This window comes from Tursiops truncatus, chromosome 13, assembly GCF_011762595.2.
Source record: "Tursiops truncatus isolate mTurTru1 chromosome 13, mTurTru1.mat.Y, whole genome shotgun sequence".
Classification (NCBI taxonomy): Eukaryota; Metazoa; Chordata; class Mammalia; order Artiodactyla; family Delphinidae; genus Tursiops; species Tursiops truncatus.
The window spans coordinates 42658288-42683589 of NC_047046.1; the positions used below are offsets into that span (position 1 = coordinate 42658288).

A 25302-nucleotide genomic window follows, 5' to 3' on the forward strand; every position below is an offset into this window, starting at 1 on the left:
TCTGGTGATGTGTTAATCGAATGCTTGGCAATCCCTTTCTTGGTTTACCTATTCAGACTACTGCTATTGAGGAAATGAAGACGGAAAAGATGGGTGGCTTCATTTTACACTGATACATTGGAATAGAGAGCATGGGCTGGGTGGCATGCTGAAAATTATGGATGGAGAATTTTTAGGCAAGTTAAGATGGCTGCATTAGAGAATCCAAGAAATCCAAGCCAATATCTGTCATTACCTTTATAACATATGAGTGACTTGTTGGGGTGTGTGTCTCGTCATTGCAAACGCTGCCTACAAGGCAGTTCACGGACAGGATTAAGGAGGAGGTGCATGTGAGAAGCTAAGTTGCATTTGGAGAGAAGTACCAAGGTAAGGTTGTGAGGTTTACTGGTCACAATCCCAAATTTGGAATGAAAAAGATACCCTTTTGTTCAGTGTTCAAGTTGGGAGTTTGCCCTGCAAGAGACAATCTCAACTGCTGACTTTGCTTGAATGTACTTGGAAAGAGAAGGACTTAAACCAGCCATGAACAGGAGAAGAATGCCAGGTTTTCTGGAAACATCGCCAAAACCCAACAATTTCTCAGAATTTTCAGAGGCACCAGAGGAGTGTTTGCATTTCAATGGAAAAAGTTCTGAAAGCTCTGAAAACTATTCCCAGTTTTACTTTTTCATTGAAAGGCAAAAACCATTGCTGTGAATAAGACACAGAAGCATTTGCTAGGGCTTTGTTGAGAGTTAAAAAGGGGACCTCTGGGAAATTTTAATTGTTCAACCCTTCAACATAAAGCCAAGACAAAGAGGATTGAGTCATAATGACAAATAGAAAACAAAACTACTCTTAGCTTTATACAAAAGTACCCAATGTCTGGAGCCATTTTCCACTAGCCTGGCTTGGAAAGAAAGGCAGAACTTTCTAGGTTTAAAGAAATGTCCTAGCAACAACACTGCAATAACAGAATCATACTCCTCATAAGTACATACTCATCATAAATATTAATCTTCTCACACACTACAGGTACCTGGCTAGGTAGCTTGGAGATTATAGCATTTAAAAGAGGTAACTTTTGAGAAAAAGAATAATATTTCCAGTTGAGATACAGAAGGATTTTTAAATAGACTTATAGTAACAGTCAAAAGTAAACAAAATTATTTTATGTCTAATTATACCTCAACAAGCTTGAAGTTGGCACTGTCCACTAGAAATATAATGTCAGCCATATATAATTAAACATTTCTAGTAACTACAATAAAAAAAGTAAAAACCAACAGGTAAACTTAATTATAATACTGTATTTTATTTAATCCAATATATGTAACATACTATCACTGCAATAAGAAATCAGTATAAAAAATTAGTAATGAAACACTTTACATTTTTTCTTACTAAGTGTTTAACTTTTTTAAGTATTGTACAATTACAGTCTCTTTCCATTTGGAAGCTAAATTTTCATTGGAAATACAGTTGACCCTTGAACAGCACAGGTTTGAACTGCCCAAGTCCACTTATACATGAAGGTTTTTCAATAAAAACATACAGTACTGCACGATCCTGGGTTGGTTGAATTCCCAGATGTGAAACCATGGATGTGGAGGTCTAGCTATGGTACTTGACCATCCATGGATTTGGGTGTCCACAGAGGGTCCTGGAACCAATCCCCAGCAGATACTGAGGGAGGACTGTACTTGACTGGTGTTCAGATATCATCATACTTACATTCGAAAGAGTAGATTCACAAACATACTTTAAAAATTTCCAATAACTGAATTAACAGTTTTTATTTTAAACTAATTAAAATGAAATAAAATTGAAAAATCAATTTCTCAGCTTTACCAGCCCCATTTCAGGTACCCAGCAGCCAACATGTGGCTAAGTGGCTACTTATTGAATGATGCAGCTGTAAGAAGTTGCTAAATTTTAAAAAATTATTATGCTGTAATTTTGTTGTTTCGATTAGCTAACCTCATGAATTTTTTAAAGTGACTACTGATATTCTTTTTTTTTTTTTTTTCCGGTATGCGGGCCTCTCACTGTTGTGGCCTCTCCCTTTGCGGAGCACAGGCTCCGGACGCGCAGGCTCAGCGGCCATGGTTCACGGGCCCAGCTGCTTCGCTGCATGTGGGATCTTCCTGGACCGGGGCACGAACCCGTGTCCCCTGCATCGGCAGGTGTACTCTCAACCACTGCGCCACCACAGAAGCCCCACTGATGTTCTTTTATGTAAAGATATTTGGGGCGGTAATACAAATGTTGTATGAGCTTTGACCTACCTTTTGCTCTAGAGGTCTGTTTCTCCATTTAAGATTAAGTATGCATATATTGCTAGAAATTTTCAGAACCCTGAGCAAACTTGGCCAGTGGGGCCCAGGGAGTCGCTTGGCAATGAGGTGCAGTGGGTGGAGAGGAAGATGAGGAGGTAAAGCAGGGTAGAAGGAGGGTGTTTTTCCACCAGGCTCAGAAATGTGAACAATATCTTTCAGGTAATATGACATCACCTCCTATTTTCTGATTATTAAAAAATGATTCTTTATTATAAAAAACTAACAGCATTCAGATAAGCCTGAAAAGACAATAAAGCCATCCATAATTCCACCACCCAGAGTTAACCCCTGGTAACAATGAACATACTTCTTTTTAGTTTTTTGATTTATTCAGACAATGACTGCTTTCTATAGGGGATTCTATAGTCCCTTTGGAGGTCCTATCCTGATGGCTAGTAGGGGGACTTTGCTCAATCATGAGTTATATCTCAGTCTTAAAAATACTTACTTTCTGTTTCAATATTCAACCTTTTCTGAGTTTCAGCCTCTATCAAGGCTAGTTTAAATAGTTTCATTCGGATGAGCAAGACTCTAGTTAAATGCTCAGTCTTCCAGATTTCTGCTCCTTTCCCTTCCCCTTTCCAAGGTCACAACTGAGTGTATGAAGCAAGTCCTTGTACCCATCTGGCAGTGACCCTGACCTCAGGGGCAGAGGGACTGTTCTGATTTACTCCTTACCAGTGACTGCAAGATGCCCCTGATTCATCTGGTTTCTTTTCTTTCTTTCTTTCTTTCTTTTTTTTTTAACCTTACCTTCATTTACTCCTTTTTCTCTAAAAAAATTGATTGAAGTATAGTTGATTTACAATGTTAATTTCTGCTGTACAGTGAAGTGACTCTTATTCATATATATATTCTTTTCTATTGTGGTTTATCACAGGATATTGAATATAGTTCCTTGTGCTATACAGTATCCAACACACACACACACACACACACACACACACACACACACACACACACACACACACACAACCTCAAGAGACAAAGAAGAAATTAAAACAAAAGTAACCTGCTAATTTCATTCAGGAAAGTCCTTGGTAAAGCAATATATATATAAAATCTCAACTTTTGATTACACATCTTTTGAATTTTCTGTGTGGCTAACTAGGAAGTACAAATAAACTACTTCTAACTTATGCTGAAACACAATGGGTATTTTGAGGAAATGCACTTTTGTAATTATTTGAGTTGTGAGCTGAATTAGCAATTTTTTTTCATGGAACACCATTTTTACTTGAAAGAACAACTGATAGACAAACTCTTGAGTAGTCAGACTTGCATTTTTGGTGGACATTTTCTCAAAAATGAATGAAGTGAGCCTGTCATTTCAAGGAAAACAATTGGAAGTATTTGTTGCCAAGAACAAAATTTGAGCTTTCAACCCAAAAGTAGAAGCTTAGAAAATATGTACCCACCACCATATGAAGTTGACAGCTTCCCAATACTTCAACATTTTTCTGATGAGATTTGTGATGATGGTGATTTTTGATATTGTATAATGAAGTCTATAAACATCAGGAAAATCTACATAACTCCGTGAACTAATATTCTCCAAATGATCCATGCATAATGTTTAAAAATCATGCATGGGTTAAAGATTCACTTGGAGTTCAAGATAAATGAATGAACTCTAATGTAGCAGGATGAATGTTCACTGATATAGTTTCAGATTCCAAGTTGTAACTAGCATTTAAGAAAGTATTAATTGTCGAGTTTTGGCATAGTATCAAAGAATACCCACAATTATCTGAAAAGGCTATTAAAATACTTCTTCTGCCAGGTACATATCTGTGTGAGGCTGGATGTGTTTTCCTATATTTTAACCCAAACAATAATCCCACAACAGATTGGAAACAGGAGAATCCAGCTGTCTTCCATTAAGCCAAACATTAAATAGATTTGCCCAAATATAAATAATGCCACTCTTCTTACTCATTCTTTTGAAGTTGGAAAAGGTTTTTTTCACAAAACTGCGTAGTTGACTTAATGCGGTGGAGTTATTTTTATCTCAGGTGCATTAATAAATATTTTACAATTTTCTCAGTTTTAATTTCTAATATGGTATCTAAGCTTGGGTTACTATAACACATTATCAGAGGCTTAAACAATAGACATAGATTTCCCACAGTTCTAGAGTCTGGAAGTCCAAGATCAAGGTGGCAGTGTCTGGTGAGAACTCTCTTCCTGGTTTGCAGATGGCCATCTTCTTGCTGTATACTTACATGACAGAGAGAAAGTTCTCATGTCTTATTCCCTTTTTATAAGGGCGTTAATCTCATCATGAGAGCTCTACCCTCATAACCTAATCTAACCCTAATTACCTCTCAATGACTTTATTCCAAATGCCATCACATTGGAAATTAGGTCTTAGCATATGAATTTGGGGGGAACACAAGCATTCAGTCTATGGCATGTGGTAACTGTCAGTAGATATAACCCACATAAACAAATATATATCAGTAGTTAAAATAGAAATGATTAGGGTCCTCAATAATTTTAAAGAATTGTGAAAGGGTTCGAGTTCACAAAGTAGTTCGAGAACCACTGCTCTCTCTTTGACCCTGAGTTTTTGTTCATAGCGATGCAATTCTGTGATCTGGTCCTCAGTATGGTGTCTTATATTTAGAGCTTGGCTGGGAGCTAAAAGAACTTCTAAAAGTCAGTTCTTGTCTTGGTAAAGAGTAGATTGCAAGACTATTTCAAAAATTCTGCTTCAATAACCAAAAGCTGAATATTGCCTTTGTATTTCTCCTCCTCTTTGCATTTCTTCTTTCTGCGAGAACAGGTCTCATCCTACATGCCCAGCCCCAGCCCTGGAATGCGGACGGGTCCCAGACACAGAAATGCAAGGAAAAAGGATCGGACTCTATTTCAAAAACATTACCCCAGGGCTTCCCTGGTGGCGCAGTGGTTGAGAGTCCGCCTGCTGATGCAGGGGACACAGGTTCGTGCCCCGGTCCGGGAAGATCCCACATGCCGCGGAGCGGCTGGGCCCGTGAGCCATGGCCGCTGAGTCTGCGCGTCCGGATCCTGTGCTCCGCAACGGGAGAGGCCACAGCAGTGAGAGGCCCGCGTACCGCAAAAAAAACAAAAAAAAACATTGCCCCAGAAATACACATTTGAAAACATACATACAGTATTTAACAAGTGAAACCCTACCGTACAGACTCATTTATGATTTGCCCCTCTCCTTTGTCATAAGCATATTTTCATTTCATGAATATTACTCAAAAGTGTGATTTGTGGAGCTTGCATAGTATTTTACTATAAGCCCAGTTCATTTGTTGTGTCTCCTGCCATCAGCAAGGTTTAGACAAGAGAATGGTGTTTACGTTCTAAGAAGGTAACTCTAATGACCATACTGAGAGACCCAGGGGAACCTGTCAGAAATCTATTGTCCTCACTTTCTCCCCAAGAGAGGAGTTATAAATTTAATCACACAGAACGTCTCCTACAAAACCAAAATTTCTAAGAGAATAAAAAAGAAGGCTCCCTTCTGGCACAGCTTTTTTCCAAAATCACAGTAGATATTCATCACCTCCCTCCTCAATTCCCCATTCTAAATTTCCTGATCCTCAGCCAGCACTGTTCCTTGTTTGGGTTACTTGTCTGGTGTCACCACCCAGATTGGCATCCTTCAGGGATGTGAGACATTTAGTTGCTTTTTGCCAGGAGGACTGTGATTGCTGCCATTGCTTATTTTCTGTTCTCCCTGGGTGTGAAAGCACTAAGAGACCTTCCAAGAGTCCACTGGGTTCTAGATTTCCTCCTTCCTGTCCCTATTGGGCAGTAGCATCTCTAGTTTCTTATGGAATCAGAGTCAAATCCCCTTGCCAGTAGAGTGACTCCTTTCTCTGCCTTCCCCCCGTGCCCCCCTCCTCCACCCCCAGTGGCAGAGGAGTCCAAAGTGTTCAGAAACTTAACGGGACTTTATAATTTCTCCTTGCTAAAAATTTCCTCTCCGGGAACCAGTAAATCAAACTCAGCGGTCTAAGTTTCCAGGGGGAAGCACAAATTCTGCAAGTCATTCGCTGTGAGTAATGAAGAGAGAAACAGCCTCGTATTCCAGGTATTGGAACACAGCTCTATCTCTCAGTATATATGTTGTATCCTGAAGGACGAGGACCCAACTTAGACAGGTGTATTTCTCAAGCCGGTGCTTTAGCTGAGTCTCTAACAGGCCATTCCATCTTTTGTTGACTATTTCTGGGGAAAGCAATACATGGTCAGTCTAGTGGATTCCATGGTTGTGTACCCACCATCATACCTCATTTGCCAAAAACTGAACCTCTTGATTGGAGGCAGTGTTGGGTGGGACACCTGTTGGTAGATCAATCTTTCTGAGTGTCCTGACATGAAGGGCAAACCTACATTAGGAAGGTCTCTACCTAGAGACCCTTGCATGTCTACCTCTCAGGCTCCTCCTTCCATGGAAAGTGGTTGACCAAATATATTTTCTTATAGCTTTCTCATCTGCAGGAAATTACTTTTGCCACTGTCCTTAAGAACCACCCCGAGGGGCTATAATGGGGCTGCTGTCTATTTTTGTGATATCACATTAAGCCAGCTGTGAACCAGGCCCAGGTTATTTCTTCCATCAGTTGGTCACCTTCAGACCACAGGTGTGAGTTGATGGACAGACATCGATGCAATAGAGGTAGGTGGCATGGGAATATAAGCTTAGGTGCCAACAACTATTTTCCAAAAGGAGAGTAGTCTTAAACTGCTGAAGGCATGGATCTGCTCCACAATCCAAGAGGCATGTGTTGCAGCTCTTCTGTTGGGACTTGCCAGAAATTCTCTATAGCATCTTTATCCATCTTAGGCACATCTGGTACTATCAGACATGCTGGGTCATGTTGCCAAGTGACAGAGCAACTTTCACCCTAGCCTGGGCTTGCTTCTGGGTCCTCTCTTGGTCTGAGCCGCCCCTGAATTGGCAGTCCCCTTGGTGTCTCCCAACATGGATCGGACCAGTATCCCCAAGTACAGTATTTGCTGCCTCTAAAATCCAAGGAGGTGCACCATGAACTCAGCCTCCTTCTTAGTGGTGGGAGATGCAAGGTACAACAACTTGTCATTTGCATAGAGGCAATGCCCCACACTCCCAAAGTGTTATACCTCCAAAACCTTTAATGATGTGGGAGACTCTTAAAATTTCAAGGGGTTTACCTCCCACTCTGTGGCACACATGTATCTTTCTAGGACATCTGGGGAACTTGCCATTTCCTGTTCTACAGGGCAAATTAACCTGATGTTATCAGTAGAGTGAGTCAATGTGATGATTTGCAGAATGTCAAGGTAATCAAGGTCTCTGGGGAGCATATTTCAACAAAAGGCAACAGAATTAACATAGCCTTGGAGCAAGAAGGTGAATATTCTCTCTTCTGTGTGAAGGTGATCTGTGTTTGATCTTTTCTACTGAAAGAGAAGAATGCTTTCCCTAGATCAAAATCCACAAAGCAGATGTCAGAGCCGGAGCTGATCTGATGCAGCAAAGACACCATGTCTGGCCAGCTATCCTTTGGTTTAGATTACAGTAGCCCTTGAATAGGGAGGTGATAGAGAGTATCGCCCTTGCATCTTTTAAGTCTTTGAGGACTTAAAATCTGAAAGTACTCCTGGGATGTGGCGTTTCTGATTTAGCATCTTGGCCAGGGGTGGAAGCAGTTTTAGGGGATTCCACTCATCTTTTCCTATCGTAATGGCCAGGACCACACAGCTAAGGGGACCAATGTGAGAATTATGCCACTTCTAAGTATATCTATCCCAATTACAAACTCAGAGACAGAGAAAACAAACACAGGGTAGGTCTGTGAACCCATTGGACTCACTGAAAAATAGATACAGGTTGAAATTCCATTTATCACTAGGTCTCCATAAGCCTCTACTCTAACTGGGGGATCGTGATGGTGTTTTGCGTCCTTAGGTATCAATGTTATTTCAGACCCTATATCTTACAGAACTGAAAAAGTCTGGGTATCTTCCCAAAGCGTAGTTATCATAACAAATGGTGGCAAGTTCCTCTTTGAAAAGACTGGGGGAATTCTTACCATGTCCTCTTGTCATAGTTTTGCAAGGCCCTTTCTCAAGGGGATAAGATCTTCATTTCAACCAAGGATCTCTGTCTGTAGACCAGCATAGGTCTGGAAACTGCACGAACATCCATGCTTTTTCACTGAAGCAGAGGATTTCACCATCTTCTCTCTCCTCTCAAGTGTTTTGATTACATAAATTGAGCAACATCGTGACCAGCTGGCCACCCATCTTGCCTCCAGATTCAAATGATCTATTAACCATTGCCACAGATCACTGCAGATCCAGCCCCCTGATTACCACCCCAGTCTTCTCACCCATTATGGGAACCACATCTACCTTGTCTCAGAAAGCCCAGTGTACACCTGGCTTCTACCATCCCCACGCCATCATCCCCAGTCATGTTATAGTGTCCAGTTCTCTTACAGCATCTTCAACTGTCAATCCTGCCCTACAGAAAAATTTGTTGAGCTTCTCAAAAATGAGCTTGTACTCGCTAGTGCATTCTGTATTGCCTTAGAGAAAGGAGTGTTTTTTGTGATCTGTCCTGGTTATTATGGTCCAGTGGTGAGTTCCACCGTTTTACACATTAAGTCCATTTTGACAATTTCCCATCCGGAGGCGTCTGATCCCTTCCTTGGTACTGTGCCCAAAGTTCTGGCATCTCCATTTATTTTCTGTAGGCCATAATCATACCCAACATTCAAGGAACCATACCAACCAACTATTAGGATTACCTCCAGGAATCTTTGCAAGAACAACATGGGTAGTTCCACCATGTCCATAAATTGTGCCCTTTCCAACTTTGTATTTCATCTTGTCCCCACCTGACCAACACCCTCAAATTTCACTCTCACATGTGTTCCTCTGATTCCTGCTGATTGATATTGGTGATGCATTCGGCATGCAAGCTATTTTATACCAGAATGTCCCCTGTTGGGCTGTGCTGATCTTAGTAGCAGCCTGGAGGTAATGAGGGGGGTAATGGAAGATCTTGAGGAAAATAAGCATCATCTTATCCCTGCCTTCGGTGTGTTTTTGTGTGACCTTCATGGAAGGTGAGGTTGTTGTCAGGCAAGGGGAAGGGGGTTGCTGCTGCTCGGCTGGATGTTCAAGACTCTTCTATCTAAAGAACTCCCATCCCAGATCTTAGTGTTCAACTTAGCCCCCATCACAGTTTGGTCCTGGTCCTGATTTCGCAGTAGAATCTGCCCTGATGCTTCAGGAGTTGAAAGTCTTCTTCAAAGCTGTCATAGGCTCTCTGGCTTTGAAAGAATACCCTGAGTTGGCAGTAGTCCACCCTGAGCCTATATCGTCCTTCTGCAAGGTTTCAAATGCTGTTAGAAGAAGCCAGCCTACTCCACAGCCCTTATAAGTATCATGGTCCAGACACTGCATATTTCAATGACTCACCTTCCACCTTCCACTTGAACCTCATCTAACCACTCACTGACCACAGGTAAAAGCCTTAGTAACCGTGATGCCCCTGCTTGTTAGGGATTACCCAGTACACTGGACGAGCATTCTGAATACTCATGTCCACTTGGAACCTTGGAAGGTAACCGTATTGGGAAATAGGGTCTTTGCAGATGAAATCAGTTGTTAAGATGAAGTCATAGTGGATTAGGGTGAGCCCTAAATTCAGTGAGTGGTGTCCTTACAAGAAGGCCACCTGAAGAGACCCACGAGCACCCCGGGAAGAATGCCATTTGATGATGGAGGCCGAGATTGGAGGGATGAGGCTACAAGATGAGAAAAGCCAAGGTTTGCTGGCAATCACCAGAAGCTAAGAGAAAGACATGGGACAAATCCTCCCTCAGAGTCTCCATAAGGAGCCAACCAAGAAGAAAGCTTGATTTCAGACTTCTGTCCTCCTGAATTGTGAGAAGCTAAATCTCTGTTGTTTTAAGGCCCCCAGTTTTAGGTACTTTGTTACAGCAGCTGTAGGAAACTACTACACCCTGGTTCCCAAGAAGGCAGCATCTGAGGCAGAGGTCTTACATGCTCGTCCTGAATCAGTACAATCAGTACAACCCCAGGGAGCTGAAGTGAGGGTCAGTGGAGTGAATCAGGGACGGGAGGCTGGCCACTGTGAGGATGCAATGTCTAGCTGGCTGCCAGTAGAACCACTGGGGAAAAAGTCTCTGTACTGTCTGTTGAGGAAATAAAGGGAGAGTAATATGTCCACTTGGTCCCACTTCCCATTGATCAAAAGCTCTCCCCATCAGGTATTAACTCTCCTCTACCTACAGGTTGCATGTGCATTGGCACCAGATGCTCAGAAAGGCCCTAAGATCGGGAACAGTGTGCTTATCTGAGGAGATCGAGGCTCAGCCCAGTCAGGATGTAGAGGTAACAGAAAGAAAGGGGCTGAAGATAGCAGGTGTGACAGGTTTTTCTTATTTGTTTCTACGTTGTAGTTAGAAAGCCCACTATTTTAAACGATTATCTTATTAAAAAGAATCAACACTTGAAAGTCTGAAATTCAATTCCACGTACATTTATTGAGCGAGACATGGTTTCTGCCCTCAGGTAACTTAGAATCTAACAGAAAAGTTAAGACACATTTTCATACTGTCATAATACAAGTCATAATGCCATAAGGGAAGGACGCAGTGCAATGCCCACACAGGGGTAGGTGTGCAAGATCCGTTCCTGCATTCATTTCTTCAACAAATATTTAGCGAGTGCCTTCTCTGGGGTTACAGGAAGTCAGTGTACTGGGGGAGCCAGACACATACAGAAATAATTAGAATTCTATAAGTCCAAAGATAGAGATACCCAAGGGTCTAATGGGATAATAACAGTAGTTATAATTCATTGAGCACTTATTAAACACTTTACACAAGTTTCCCACTTATTTCTCACAATAACCTTACAAGGTAGGCATTGCTATCCTCATTTTTGATATGAGAAAACTAGCACTCAGGGAAGTTAAATAAATTGGAGAAGTCCCAAAGTTTGAAAGTTGAAGACATGGGATTCAAACCCAGTTCTTATGTATGACAAGCCCCAGCTCTTAACCACCATAGGATTTTGCTTCCCAGTAACACAGGAGCAGGGCATCTCATGTGAGCCAAAGCAGAGGCAAGGGATGCCCGTCCGAGCTGAGATTAGGGATTAGGAGGCCTCGGAAGGTGAATGGAGGGTAGATGATGCTTCCAGCAGAGGGGACGGGATGAGCAAAGGCAGGGGGCAGGAAAGCACCCACGGTCCGGGGATCACGGCCATTCTAGGTCATTGGAGAGGAAGCAGGGAGGTAGGAACTGGCAGAAAATGTGGCTGGAGAAGAATTAGGATCGTGGAGGACACTGCACGTGTGTTAGGAGACAAAACTGGATGATTGGCACTACTAAGGAGCTTTAAGTGGAGAAATGCCAGGCTTGGGTTTACATCTGAGAGTGAATATGGCAGTATGGAGGATGGCGTTGAGCACAAGGGTGGGAGGACGGTTAGAAAGTATTGCAGTGTTGCAGGCCAGACAGGGGGAGGGTTTGAACTAAGAAAGTAGCAGAATGGATGGGAGGAGAGGAGAAGCTGGAGGAAGATGTAGGTGGTGAAGTTAGGGGGCTTGCCTCTGGCTATGGGGGGTCAGCACAGGGAGAGGTCTGGCTTGAATCCTCGGCTCCTGTCATGGGAGACAGAGGAGATGAATGGTGATGGCATCAAATAAGGAAAAAACAGGTTTGGGGGTTAGGTAATGAGTTCAGCTTCCATCATGTGGAGCTGGGAGTGCCCATGGGCCATCTAGGTGAAGGGGTCCAGCAGGAAGTTGGAAATCTGAGTCAAGATCCACTACAGACATGTGGGCTAGAGACAGGGATTTGGGAGCCATCAGTCTATGGGTGGAGTTACAGCAAGGGGAACGGAAGAGATTCCCCAGGCAGAGGGGGTGAAGCAGCTGAGTGAGGGATGGTGCGGGTGGGGAGGGAGGGATGGGGTTAGAATGGGGGGATGGGAGGCAGCATCATGTTGGAGGGGACCTGTGAGGAGGCCATTTAAGAGAGAGAAACATGGACACTACAGGCAGTGCAAATAATAGGAACAAAATAGAGAGAAGAGCAAGGATATTTTCAGGGAATGTGATAGTTCAATTTGGCTGGAGAATAATGGGTCTGATGCCATTATCAGGTAATACTGGATAAAAGTTATATTGCTGAGGGTCTTAAAGCCAGGCAATGAGAAGCTGGGAGCAGAATGATGCTGTAGGAAGTTTATTTTCGAAGTGTGCAGAGTGGATTAAAGGGAGAAGTTATATGTACAAGGCAACATTATTCAGTTTTAAAAGGAGGGCAATTCTGACATGTCCCCAGCATGGGTAAACCTTGAGGACATTTTGCTGAGTGAAAGAAACCAGTCACAAGAGGTCAGAAACTGTATGATTCCACTTATATGGTGTACCTAGAGTAGTCAAATTCATAGAGATGCTAAATAGAATGCGGTTACCAGGGCTGGAGGAAGGGAAGAGGGAGTTATTTAAATAATAATGGGTGTGACACTTCAGTTTTGAGGATGAAAAGAATTCTGGAGACGGATGGTGGTGATGGTTGCATAATGAATTAAGAATGGTTAAGACGGTAAACTTTAGGTTATGTGTATTTAACCGCAATCAAAAATTTAAAAAGGAAAAAAGAGAAAAGGAAAGGGAAGAGTGGTGAGGGGTAGGGCGTTTTCCAGAGGCGATTTCTGATAGTCTAGGCGAATGCTAGTGTAGCTAGAATTTGGTAGGGAGCAGTAGAACTCATAGTGGAAACATTAAAAATGCTGTGATTGTATGTCAGAAGCGCTCAGATGTTGACAATATTATGTGGTTCCACCTCACAGAAAGGAAAGGAGAGACAAATTCTTCAATGAAGCCCAAGAAATGTACATTCTTATGATTTAAGTTAATTGCAAAATATTTCCTGGGGCACTTGCTTTCAAACTAATAACCCAAATAGCAAATATTTTCCATTTTCAATCATCTTCGTTCAATTTGAGAAAGGTTTTATATTTTTTATTGGAGAAACTCATCCTGTCTTCACTTGGTTTTTAGTGTGAAGTTGAGTTGCCAGAATTGCCCTCAGTACACATTTGTCTTTTGTGTTTCAAAAGGGGAAAGTTTCCATCTCCCCATTTCATCCTGAAAGCTTTCAAAAAGCCTGGGCAGTGCCCAGCGCTGTCCCCATAACTCACTTCATTCCAGCTCTAGTTCTTGCAGTTGGCAGCCTCACATGCCAAGTTTCTGCTTCAGCACTGGTCAAAATCCCATGCCGGGCTTTGGTACCAACACCTGCTGACCCATCTCTCAGCTGAGAGCTTTTAACTTTTCAAGAGAGCAATGGAATGAAAGGAGCAGGCTTACAATCGACCAGGATTTTTAAAAAATCACACACATATAAGTGGTGCTCAAATTTTGCTGTATGTAAGACTCATCCCAGCAGATTGTTAAAAAAAAATTCCCAAGTGGGTTTCAAGAGATTCTGATTCAGTGCATCCTGGGTGGGCTACAGAAATCTGTTTCTAACAAAAATTTGGTCCAGGTGGTCCATACATTATTTTTTTGAAGAACTGATAAACTAAATCAGGATTTACTTTTTCCTAAGGATAATTACAGTCACCCTAGTAATATTGTCATTTTAATTCGGTAATTACTCTAGCGTGCCAAGTACATTTCAATTCAAAATATTTCTGAAGAACATTTTTCTAAGCCTTGGATATATTTTGAGGAAATGAATGGATAAAATGAAGTACTGTATAGGTTACCACAGGATTTTTTTTGCTCTTTGGGGACAAAAGTTGTAGCTATTGATTTTCATGGCAGTGTTTCTGTTTTCTCCAGCTGTCCAAGCGTTGAAGTGGGAGAAAGAGAGTTTAGAGCACTGAGAAACAGAGCTGGTGGAAAGTCATCGGGAATGCTAACGTCACCCAGGATAATTGCAGGAAGGGGGTGGAGAGGAGTATTATGAGCCAGATAGGGAAATCCTCAGAGAAATCTGGGAAACAGGCAATTTTCAGAGTTGAGGAAGAGTAGGTACCCCTTCAAAACAGGAGTTTTTGCAGGAAGGTTATCGAATAAGAGTCTGGATACATCAATGTGAACCAGTTTTCGTCCCTAGATGCCAAGGTTCTGAGGGCATGAGAGAATGACTCATCTCTGCTGAAGGGGATGAGAAGGATGGTTATTTCCAGGGGTACCCAGTGGCTAAGACAGAAGGATGCCAAAGAAAGGTATTGGATTTCTCCCAACATCTCTTTTGTTGGTCAAAAGAGATTTCTTTAAACCATGAAATATTGTTTGGCCATCACACTGGATAGAAGACCAAAGGACAAGCAGCATTCCGAGTGAGGATAAGGAAACCCAAAACGTGATGACCTCAGGGACGGCACAACACAAATACAGACAAAGAAAATATTCAGAAATCACTTTTCCTTTGGAAGCTTGGTGGATGGAAGAACATACTCTTCAGAGCAGGGGTTGAAAAGTGGGATACTTAGGAGTCAGCCCCGCAAGGTAAATGAGTGATGATGGCTAGGTGGAGAGCATGAACAAGAGAGATCTCTGGCCTCATCTGAAGGGGCTGACCTTGATTCTGCATGTTTTCAGGCAGACAGGTACATGCAGGGTAACAGAAATTCCCTATCACTGACCAAAGAGTCCCAATTTAAAATGTTGCCAACTAATCCAAATATTAAATAAAATGCATTGTAGGTCAAACCAAACGTATCTGTGGCCAGATCTGGCCTGTAGGTGGCTAGTGTGGTCTTAGCTTTGGAGCCAGAGAGACCTCGGTGGGAAGCTGGCTCTGGAGCTAGTCATTAAACCTCTCTGATCCTCAGTTTTCTTATTTATAGAATGATGGGTGGAATAATATGTAACTTCCATATTTTGGGGAATGTATGAAACATACTGTTCATGTCAAGTGAATGTATGTATTTTTCCAGTGTCTGCTACCCAGTAGGTGCTCAGTAAATGGCTCTTATATTGACCAGAATTATGCATTTTTTCAACATTTCCTCTGAAAACTTCATAAACAAATATGTCACCTTAGAAATGTATCAATACAAGATTGCTGTGTCCACAGCTATCCTTTAGGTTAAGGTGTGACTGTTAGTATAGAAAAGGCATGTGGCTTGGGTTCACTTCCCCCAGTTGCCCTGCTCTGGAACCTCCTCTTTAGATCCACTGGGCCTATAGATGCCTGAAAGTCATAGGCAGAAATATGCACATTATACACTAAGAGAAACAGTAGGGGAACCTTTACACAACATCACAAAAACATTTATTAAAGGAATTCTTTCCATGCAATGCTTTGCTAGAAACTGTGCAAAGTGAAATAAACAACACTCTTGGAAGACCTAAGACACATTCCAATGACAACAGAGATTTTGTATGCATATAAAGAGGGATATAGCAAATGAACAAATAAATTAATGAAGAAAAAAAAAAAGTAAGGGAAGGAATGTCTGCATTCATTGGCAGGAGAAGAAGAATCGGATGAATGTCGTATCAGGAGGAGATCATTCTGCCTTTTTCCATTGATGAGAGCGCTCATGAAGAAATAAGATTTGAAAATTGGCTAGTCTAAAAAGATTTCTTGGTGAGTTAACATGAAATGAATGTCCAGAGAGAAAGTATTTCAATAGAAGAGGCTTAGAGCAGAGGCTTAGAGATGAGAAAAAATGATCGCTTAAGTGGATTTGAAGAAATTCACCTGGAAGAATAAGATCCTGGTGAAAAACCAAGACGGGAGGGACTAGGCAGTCCTGAGAATTAAATGATGCAGGGCAGTACTCTTTTGTTGGACTCAGAGTTGGTCTTCCTCAGGTAGAGCGTCCGCAGGCCTAGGAAAAGTCTGCCGCCTTCTAGCTGAGCACTTATTTAATCTGACTTTTTCATGGTGGTTTTCAGTTGGTTTAAGTCAAGCTGCTCCTCTATTCTTTTCTACAGTCTTCCTGAGTTAGTTAAGGGTTATCTAACTACTAAACTAGTACTGGGGGTGGGAACTCAGGAAAAAGATACGAGCACAATTGCTTAGTTTCTAGCAGTAGTCATGAGCTTTCCCTTCGGCTGACTTGCTGAGTCATGAGTATCTACAATGGCCATCAAGTGCTGATGTGTGGAAAACAGGCCTGAACTCCCTTCCTCTTGAACTATATCCCCGGTGACCTTGCCCACTGCTGTATCTGTCTGGACTTTCTTGTCAAAATGACATTGTGTTTCTGTTAGACTAAATTTGTTCCAAGGACTTTATTTCTCTTTTTGAAAACTTTGTGTCTCATGATCAACTAGGAAAACAAAAAAAGGAGGAGGGAGAGGAAGTGTAATTTTTTATCAAATCTTTGAATTTGTCAATTTAACTCAACAGTAATAAAGAAATAAGCTGATTTGAAATGTCAAAAAAGTTTTCAGCTGCCAATATATATTTCTTTCCTTTGGTTGTTCTGAATATAGGTAAGAGAAACCAAAAGTAAGTAGTTAAGTTTATACTATTCTAAGAAGAGTGTTTGAGGCTTTCCTGGTGGTTCAGTGGTTAAGAATCAGCCTGCCAGTGCAGGGGACACGGGTTCGAACCCTGGTCCGAGAAGATCCCACATGCCGCGGAGCAACTAAGCCCGTGCACCACAACTACTGAGCCCACATGCCACAACTACTGAAGCCTGAGTGCCTAGAGCCTGTGCTCCACGGCAAGAGAAGCCATGACAATGAGAAGCCCGCGCACTGCAATGAAGAGTAACCCCTGCTTGCCACAACTAAAGAAAACCCGTGCACAGCAACGAAGACCCAACACAACCAAAAATAAAAACAAATAAATTTTTTTTTTAAAAAGAAGAAGAGTGTTTGGTAGTGGTATTTGCTGCTTGGGTTCATTCTGCCTCCCCACCTAATTACCAGCTATGCCTCTTTAGCTGGTAATTTAACTAAAGCACACCCTGCTTTAGTTTCCTTTATTATACATGGGAAATGGGGGTGCATATAACAACCCCTAACTTAGATTGACTATGGAGATTAAATAAATTAATGCATGAAAAGCACTTAAGTACTGAATAGCTGTTAGCTATGATTATGAATATTACTATAATGATTATGATTAAGATTGAGACGGTGTGACCCTAATGGTAGAACTAAATTATGTTAGCCCTGGTCTAAGGTCCTCAGGTGGTTGAGCTACTATGAAACACCTTGGTCAACCATTCTTCAAATATCAGGACACATGGGGGATGTCAGCCAGGGGCAAAGTTTCTGCTTCACCATATTCCACAAAGGCCTAGAGTTTTAAAGGTGCCCCAAGGGGCCAAATGAGAATTCAGAGTAGGGAGATGTTTATTGCAGCCCCAGCTTAGTAATTCCAACTTATACTAATTCAGCAAGTGATGTTTTCAAAGAGAGCTTTAATATTCAAAAATTCTCTGTATCTGCTTATATATTCCCTTCAGCTAAGCACTAATATACAGTGTTTAGGAGATAACACCTTTCTGAAGAGTAATTATTCATGAAAAAAGTGTAATTAACAGGCTTTTTTCCTCTTTGTCATTATAAATGGTGTCCAAGTAGTTCTTGAATTGCTAGATAATATTTATAGACCTTGAAGTTAGAGAATTTAGCGAGTGGCCCCATGTTCCCATGGACAATGGATATTTCCAAATACATGTGAAAATCAGAAAGTTGGGTGTCCCGTGCAAAAACGTCTCTGTTGAAGTTTACGGCAGTTTCTGGACGCAATCACTTCAATAATGCATACCCATGGGTAGTTTACCAGGTTAAGTAACTGTGGTTTTGGGCTTCATTGCCAACTTGTTACCCTAATAGTAATTCCAGACAGGAGAATAACAGAGTGAAGGGGTCTGTGCTACTGCTGTCTATAAAAATAAATAAGATCCTTAGGGTTTAATTAGAGAACTAACAATTACACCTAAGGCATGCTAATGTTAAAATGGGAACACTGGACATCTGGAAGATGAGTCCAGATTTGGTCACTTGCCTTTAGGAAACTAAATCCAGGAAATGGTGAGTGTCCAATGAAACAGTGATGCTCACACTTGGCATTTACACTCAGGCAAAAATGACAAAGGTGAACGTGAGCTGGTCTAAGAAATAGAGTAATTCAGGAGAGATAAATGGGAAATGTATTTAAAATCCCAAGGAATCCAGGATGATGATGGCTTCTTTGGTCCTAATGTGAAAAGACATCATTTAAAAGGGAGAGCAGGTACATTAAAAATGTTCTTCCTACCTAAAAACACACATGGCCCCTGGAAATCAACACACATGGCCCCGGGTGTAAAGAATGAAGCGATTCATGAAAACTCAGCCATGAAATGGGAAGTCAAAATGAAATAAGCGCAGTTGTAACTATCTTGGTCTATTAATATTCATATATTAATACCTACTTTTCTTTGAGAGGCATTACTGAATATTTACTGACAAGAAAAAATGATAGGACTTCCCTGGTGGCACAGTGGTTGAGAATCCAACTGCCAATGCAGGGGACACGGGTTTGATCCCTGGTCCAGGACGATCCCACATGCCGTGGAGCAACTAAGCCCGTGTGCCGCAGCTACTGAGCCCACACACTCTAGTGCCTGCAGGCCACAACTTCTGAGCCCACGTGCTGCAACTACTGAAGCCCGTGCGCCTAGAGCCCGTGCTCCGCAACAAGAGAGGCCACCGCAATGAGAAGCCCGCGCACCGCAACGAAGAGTAGGCCCTGCTCGCCGCAACTGGAGAAAGCCCACGTGCAGTAAGGAAGACCCAACACAGCCAAAAACACAAAACAAAACTAAACAGAACACAAAAAACCGTTTGAGAAGAGGAACATATTCAAGAAATGTGTTTAAACAGGGTTTGAATGTGTGGTTTGCTTAACTCAGAGTAACCGTCGACCAATTAAAATAGATTTCCCATCCAGACGCGTCTACAAATTTAGAGCTCCTTGGAAAAAATTTCCAAAATGCATTACAACTTTCCATAGGGGTGACACATGGTCCTATTTTCTAAAGACTCTGATTGACTGCTCGAATACAATAGTATTTGATTCTGTTAGTATAGAATATTTTAAACTTGAAAAGAAAATACCTTATTTTGTTTATGCATAAGCCTATTAAAAAAAGTTTCTAGGGGCTCTATGTTTATTCTCTAGAACGTAACCTACCTTTGAAGTGGTTTATTCGTTTTTAAAAAGTCATTCTCAAGCTGAATAATTAGACAAAAGCTATTCTTAGAGTACATTCCACATATAAAGCTATGCACATGGTGCTTTGATTCAAATAATATTCTTATAAAACTTTGTTATTATTTGAGGTCTATATTCAGAGTGGCAACTTTTGTTTTTGATGATTATTCCATCCTGAAACAATTTCCCCCCTGCCCAATTAAACCAGAATGAGGAGCACATTTATATCTGATGAGGCTTAAATTTCTCAGTCGCCTGCTTCAAAAGTGAAGACCTTTAGTGGTTACGTTCATTTTGTCTCTGCACAAGGGGCTCAAAAGGAAACAGAATCAATTCCCTTAAGTTTTTTCTGGAAAAGGAAGGTTACTTTTGTTGCTTTGATCTTCGCATGCTGTGCATTTTTTATTGGCTGTTGAATATAAAAAGCCATAGCTTCATCTGGTTTTTCTGCTCTATTCTCATCTTGTAAATCACATAATGCCTTCCAATCTAAAGTGAAATGTTCAGGTCCAAAACACCATTTCAAAATGGATTTATCATTACAGTTGATGGAAAGCTTTCCAGGGCTGTAAGAAGACTAGGCAACAGTTGATTCATATGCCACAGACTGCTAAAAATACCTCCATGCACTTTAGACAACAGATCCCAGGATGGAGACACACGCTCATGCCATTTTAGATCGCTTTTCCTGCCCTTGCAAAAGGCAGTTGTACCTAATGTAGCAGCTGGCTAGGTTATTGCTTCTATAATATAATCCATAATGCAAAAGCAGCTCTTTTCCAAACATTTTAGAGCAACTGAAGTTGTTTACATGTCTCTGTGGTAATTTTCCTATAACTTTGTGCCAATTGGTTTCATACTCTTTGGTAAAAAACCTTCATTAAACCAAGACAACTGCACTTAGTTAAATTTTTCTCATAGAGAGAATTATAGGAAAATTACAGCTAGCTGATTTGAGGCCATCATCATGAAGTACATCCAGGGTTTTAGAAAATGAACACACACTACAAAAATGGAGTTGTATAATTAAACATCAAATAATCCAAGTAATAAAAGTCATAGATTAATTGTCTCTCAGTTCTAGTCAGATCCTTTAAATACTGTCTCACCACCTGAGCATTGGTTCTTTTATCAGAAGAGTGCCTATCCTTAAAGTTGGGAAATTTCAGCCTTTTTGGAGCCCCAATCAGCTGTAAAAAGTAATTGGCATCTTCTTCCAAAGTTTCAAATTTTCCTACAAAATCATAGTGGATCAAACATGGGTAGCAGAGTTTGCTAATCTTTTCCCAGTGAATGTCCATTCCTACTGGACGGTGGGAATCCAGCAAATAGTGGATGAACTCTTTGAATTTGACGCCAGATCCATTATTTAATTCTTCTTCACAGGCATTCGGCCGATATTTCTTTATAATTGCCTTTCCAAATACCGGATGGTAATAACTATTGGGGTGTTCAAATTTGTCCCTAAATGCAGACACTAACCTTTCCATGGGATCACGAACAAACACAGCTTTGGTGTAGGTATTTAAACGAGCATAAATCCCTTTTAAGTCAAAGCTGTCGAGCTTTTTCAAATGCTTCCCGTAGTGAACAGCATCATGGGAGATGTTGTACGCAGAGGGGGCCAATCCGTTGAGTACCATCAGAATTCTCTTCCAGTTGGAACAGCCAGCCTTTGGTACTTCGCAGTATAAAATTTTGTGTTTATCTTCTACATAGATCCTGGAGACCATGTGAAAAAGATGGGATTGAGGACGACTCACCCCACCGTACTTCTTGCAGAATTCCTGAAGGAAAGACCTGCGTTTTTCTTGAGTTGCATCAATTCTCCTCCATTTGCTATCTGTGACTAAGCTTTTGTTTAAAGGGCGAATGTCCACTGGCCAATTCATTTCGCTGAACTTCCTGAAAAGGGTCTTAGTCCCTTGATGTTTTTCAATCAACTGAATTGTTGGTGACCCTGTGATCCTACTCAAAACTTGAGCCTCTCCTTGGGAGTGGTTGTTCTCTGTGAAGACGCTGATCGGCTTCTCAGAGTTGAGTAGATTTTCCTCTTTATTCTTGGGATCCTCGGACATGTGGGACTTGGGGTTCTGTTAAAATAGAGAAGGGGAAATGTTGAAAGCACGTTCACAAATGTGGGTATTTGATAAGGAACTTAAAATATTTATTTTAAAATGCTATCAAGGGGCACACGTTTCGTGTAAGCCACCAGAACAATTTAGCAAAGCATGTGGAATATACATTTTGTAATAAGCTTCTTCATAGAAAACGTAACGATGAAAGTGGTATCCATGCATCACTTTGAACCAAAGCTTCACATTTTATAGTATATATATTTGGGCTACTATGATATTCATTTAATGTCCATGTGCTGCATTACATTAATACTCTCATACTAAACTATCTGAATATTATTGGGATAAAACTACTAGTTATTGATTTGAATCTATGATCATAGTAAGTTTGTTATTGTCTTTGTACTGTGCATCTGTGGGTATCAATTATATAATCTTACAAAACGCAAAAAAAAAAAAGAAAAAAGGTATACACAAGAAAGAAAGGAAAAAGGCCCTGAATTTTCTATCTAAGCTCTGCCTGTAATGCAATAAAATATAACTCCATCATTTTGTAGGTCAACGATTCTTGAGCTATTAAGGAGTGTGTTACCTTCAAGCATTGATTTAATGCATCTGAATGTAGATACAAAATGTAGCTGTATTTGGATTGATATTTTTGTTGTTTTGGGGGACATTCTGTAATGCGCAGAACAGTTCAAAGTAATAAATTACAACTTAAAATTGTAGCAAGGCCAATTATAAAATTCTGGTGACCGCTTCAGTTTTCCAAGCACTTGCAAAAAGTGATATATATTATTTTCCCTTGGAAAATGTTTTATTTTTCTAAATTCATTTCTCACAATAATTTCATAACTATAATCATGTTATCATACAATTTCATTCATGTATGAGCCCTTCCCTCTTTCCCAGGTGAAGAAAGACTAGGGAAACCGAAAGTCTACTTGATGTCCTGCTGCATAAAATTGTATCAAAAGTGGAATGAGAATTTACTTCTCTTGTCAGTGGGATGAATCAACCCATTTACTGTCTGCTCTTCATCTGACTATATCCTTCCTACAACTCTCGGAAGTGACTGGATAAAGGAAGACATGGGAGATGGGGTTTACAAGGTGGCATCCTCTGATAGTGACAAAACTTATAAGAACCTTGACTTTTACTCTGGATAAACTACAGAGGCTTTGGAGTGTTCTGAGCAGTGAAATAATATGATCTCACTTAGACTAGAAAGAGATGGTTGAGAAGACTGGACTGAGGCTATACATGTAGGGTTGTCAGCATGGTATTGGAAAAATGAATGAATAAATGATGTTCTGGGGGAGTAAAGCATAGGGCCACCAGCCTAGGTGTGGAGGGAGTGCTGGGGAACGTTTCCTAGAGGAGATGTGTATATATAGAGAGACAGAGGTAGATAGCTATAGATATAGACCTATTTACTATTATGTTCTCAGGGTCAAGAACGGTCTGTAGTCTCTAGTTGTTGCTCTCAAATATTTGTTACATGAAGGAATGAATGTATCCGTCAAATTAGGTCTTCAAGGATGATTAGGAATTTTCTAGCAAATTGAGTAAAAGAGCAGAGGAACGAAGCACTGTGTATGGAACCACCTCCAGGCATCACAGTCCTTCCACTAGCTGAGCTTTAAGGAGAGATGCTTCTTTCTAGTGGAAGAATATTGACTACGTAACCCCTGATCACCTTACACCAACTTGCGTAGCCCCATAAAACAGCCACCAAGCTCCTCCACACCACTGAGCCAACTACTTGGGGTTTCAACTCTAAAAGCATCTGTCTGCGGTCTTCTCAGAGACTGCCAGGGTGACTTGAAAGCCTTGAATCCCTCTTTACCCCTGATCAACAACTTGTAGTCTGTAAAACTTTCACATATAATGTAAAATTTGACTTGAGGTTCGAAAGATCATGGGGTTATTGGTAGACAGCATGGGAAGTGCTTAGCACAGCCCTGAAATCAAACTGCCACCACACTTCTGCTGCTACTTCTTCAACAACTCCAACTATAGATAATAATTGCTATTATGGTTTTAATAGCAGTCTTCATCATAATAGTATTCTATCCCAGCGACCTAGTGAATTTCAAGGTTCGCTGGTTGTCCATCATTATCCAGAATGTTATTTGCGTGTCTCTACACATGCCCCAGTTAATTCTCTCCCTGCCCCATTAACAAAAAGGAAAACGAAATCAGCCTTCCACTGTGCTCTCTGGATCTTCAGCTTGTGGTCATCAAATTCCTCTTTAATCTCCGGAGACTTCTGGAATGTTTGTTTTCCATGACTTTTTCTAATGAAACCTGGATGGCCCCCAAACCTCTGCTTCCCTTGCACTTTTTCAAGTAGATGAAACTTCAATTCTTTGGGCAGCTTGTCCCTCAGGCCAGAAGATAGGGAGCTATTTCCTTGTCCTTCCCTGTGGCTTCCAGGACACCCCCCAGCAAAACCCTCCTGCTTCTGTGAAGCACGTGTGTCCTGCTCAACCTCCCTTTTCCTCTCCCCATGCTGTCATCTGCTTTTCTCACTGACCTTTCATCTTCATGCACTGAAGAGTTTAGCTTCCGGCTCAGACTCTGCTTCTTCATCTCCACTATTGTCATCACGTGTAGTGACTCCGACACCCAATAAACTCTCTGCTCTCTTGACCACCTTGCCTTTCGTAGAAGTCTCTCCATTTCACGTGGACCTTGCCACTGACAGAGGCTGCGCCCCCTCCATCATCTCTCTGACCCTCATTGTCTAACCTTCCAGTACATCATTGCTTCCAGTTTTGCAATTCTATGACCACTTGTCACTATGTTATTCAAGCTCTTAGCAGCCAGCATGCCTGGTGGCGCTCAGAAGTCACCTCTGTAGGGATTTGTTCCCTGTCTACTTTGTCTAAATTATGCTCCCCTCTGAGATTTTCTCTCACTGAACCTGCTTAGTTTGCTCATAGCATTTATCACAATATGAAATGATTGTTTTACTTCTAAGTTGTCTATTTTCACCCCATCCACATCTCTTGCACTAGAATATGACTGCAGAAGTCTAATCTTTCTTGTTCTTTGTTGGATCTCTGGTACCTAGCACGTTGCCTGACACATAGAAGATGACCAATAAATAATTGAGTGAATGTGATTACAATTTAATGATGGGCCTCTAAGCAGTTGTTTTATGACCTTGTCGAAGAAAAACAGTGCTAATCAGAAGATCAAGGTTAACTTAGGTAAATAATTGACCGATTCTTTTAAGGTGCCGAAAATCTGTATTCAAACAAATCTTTGGCAGAAGAGAAGACAAATAAAACAGGCACAGGTAGAACTGCTCATGCTAAAGTAGGCATGCAGGTGGGAGCCTTACCTGCCTGTGAAGTCAGATTGGTTCAAAGTCACTCAGTGCGGCCTGGTAACTCCTGGAGGCTTGCCAGCTATCTGGACTCCTAGACATCACTGTGGACACCCCAAAAAGAATCTGGGGATGGGGTCCTGACTCTAATTTAGACAAGCTCCCCAGGTACTCCACAGGCAATAATGGCATTTGGGGTCCACTGAACCGGAGCATAGCAAAGGAAAGTAAAAAGTAAGAGTTCATCTCATACCATCCAGGAGAGAAAGGCTACAAATATGGTGGACATGAATATTTCAGTAAGCAGAGACAAATGCTCTATTGTAGGCAGGGTGTCACATCAGGCCTCACACGGACCAGATGAAATGCCCTTC

General features: G+C 41.3%; 1 protein-coding gene across 1 annotated transcript; it reads right to left on the minus strand.

The window, feature by feature from the left end:
* Positions 1-18793: 18793 nt before the first annotated feature.
* Positions 18794-22006, minus strand: CHST9 (carbohydrate sulfotransferase 9). Its single transcript, XM_019930466.3, has one exon. It carries the CDS (start codon positions 21589-21591, stop codon positions 20518-20520), a length of 1074 nt encoding a protein of 357 aa, XP_019786025.1. The 5' UTR covers positions 21592-22006; the 3' UTR covers positions 18794-20517.
* Between the last annotated feature and the right edge of the window lie 3296 nt (positions 22007-25302).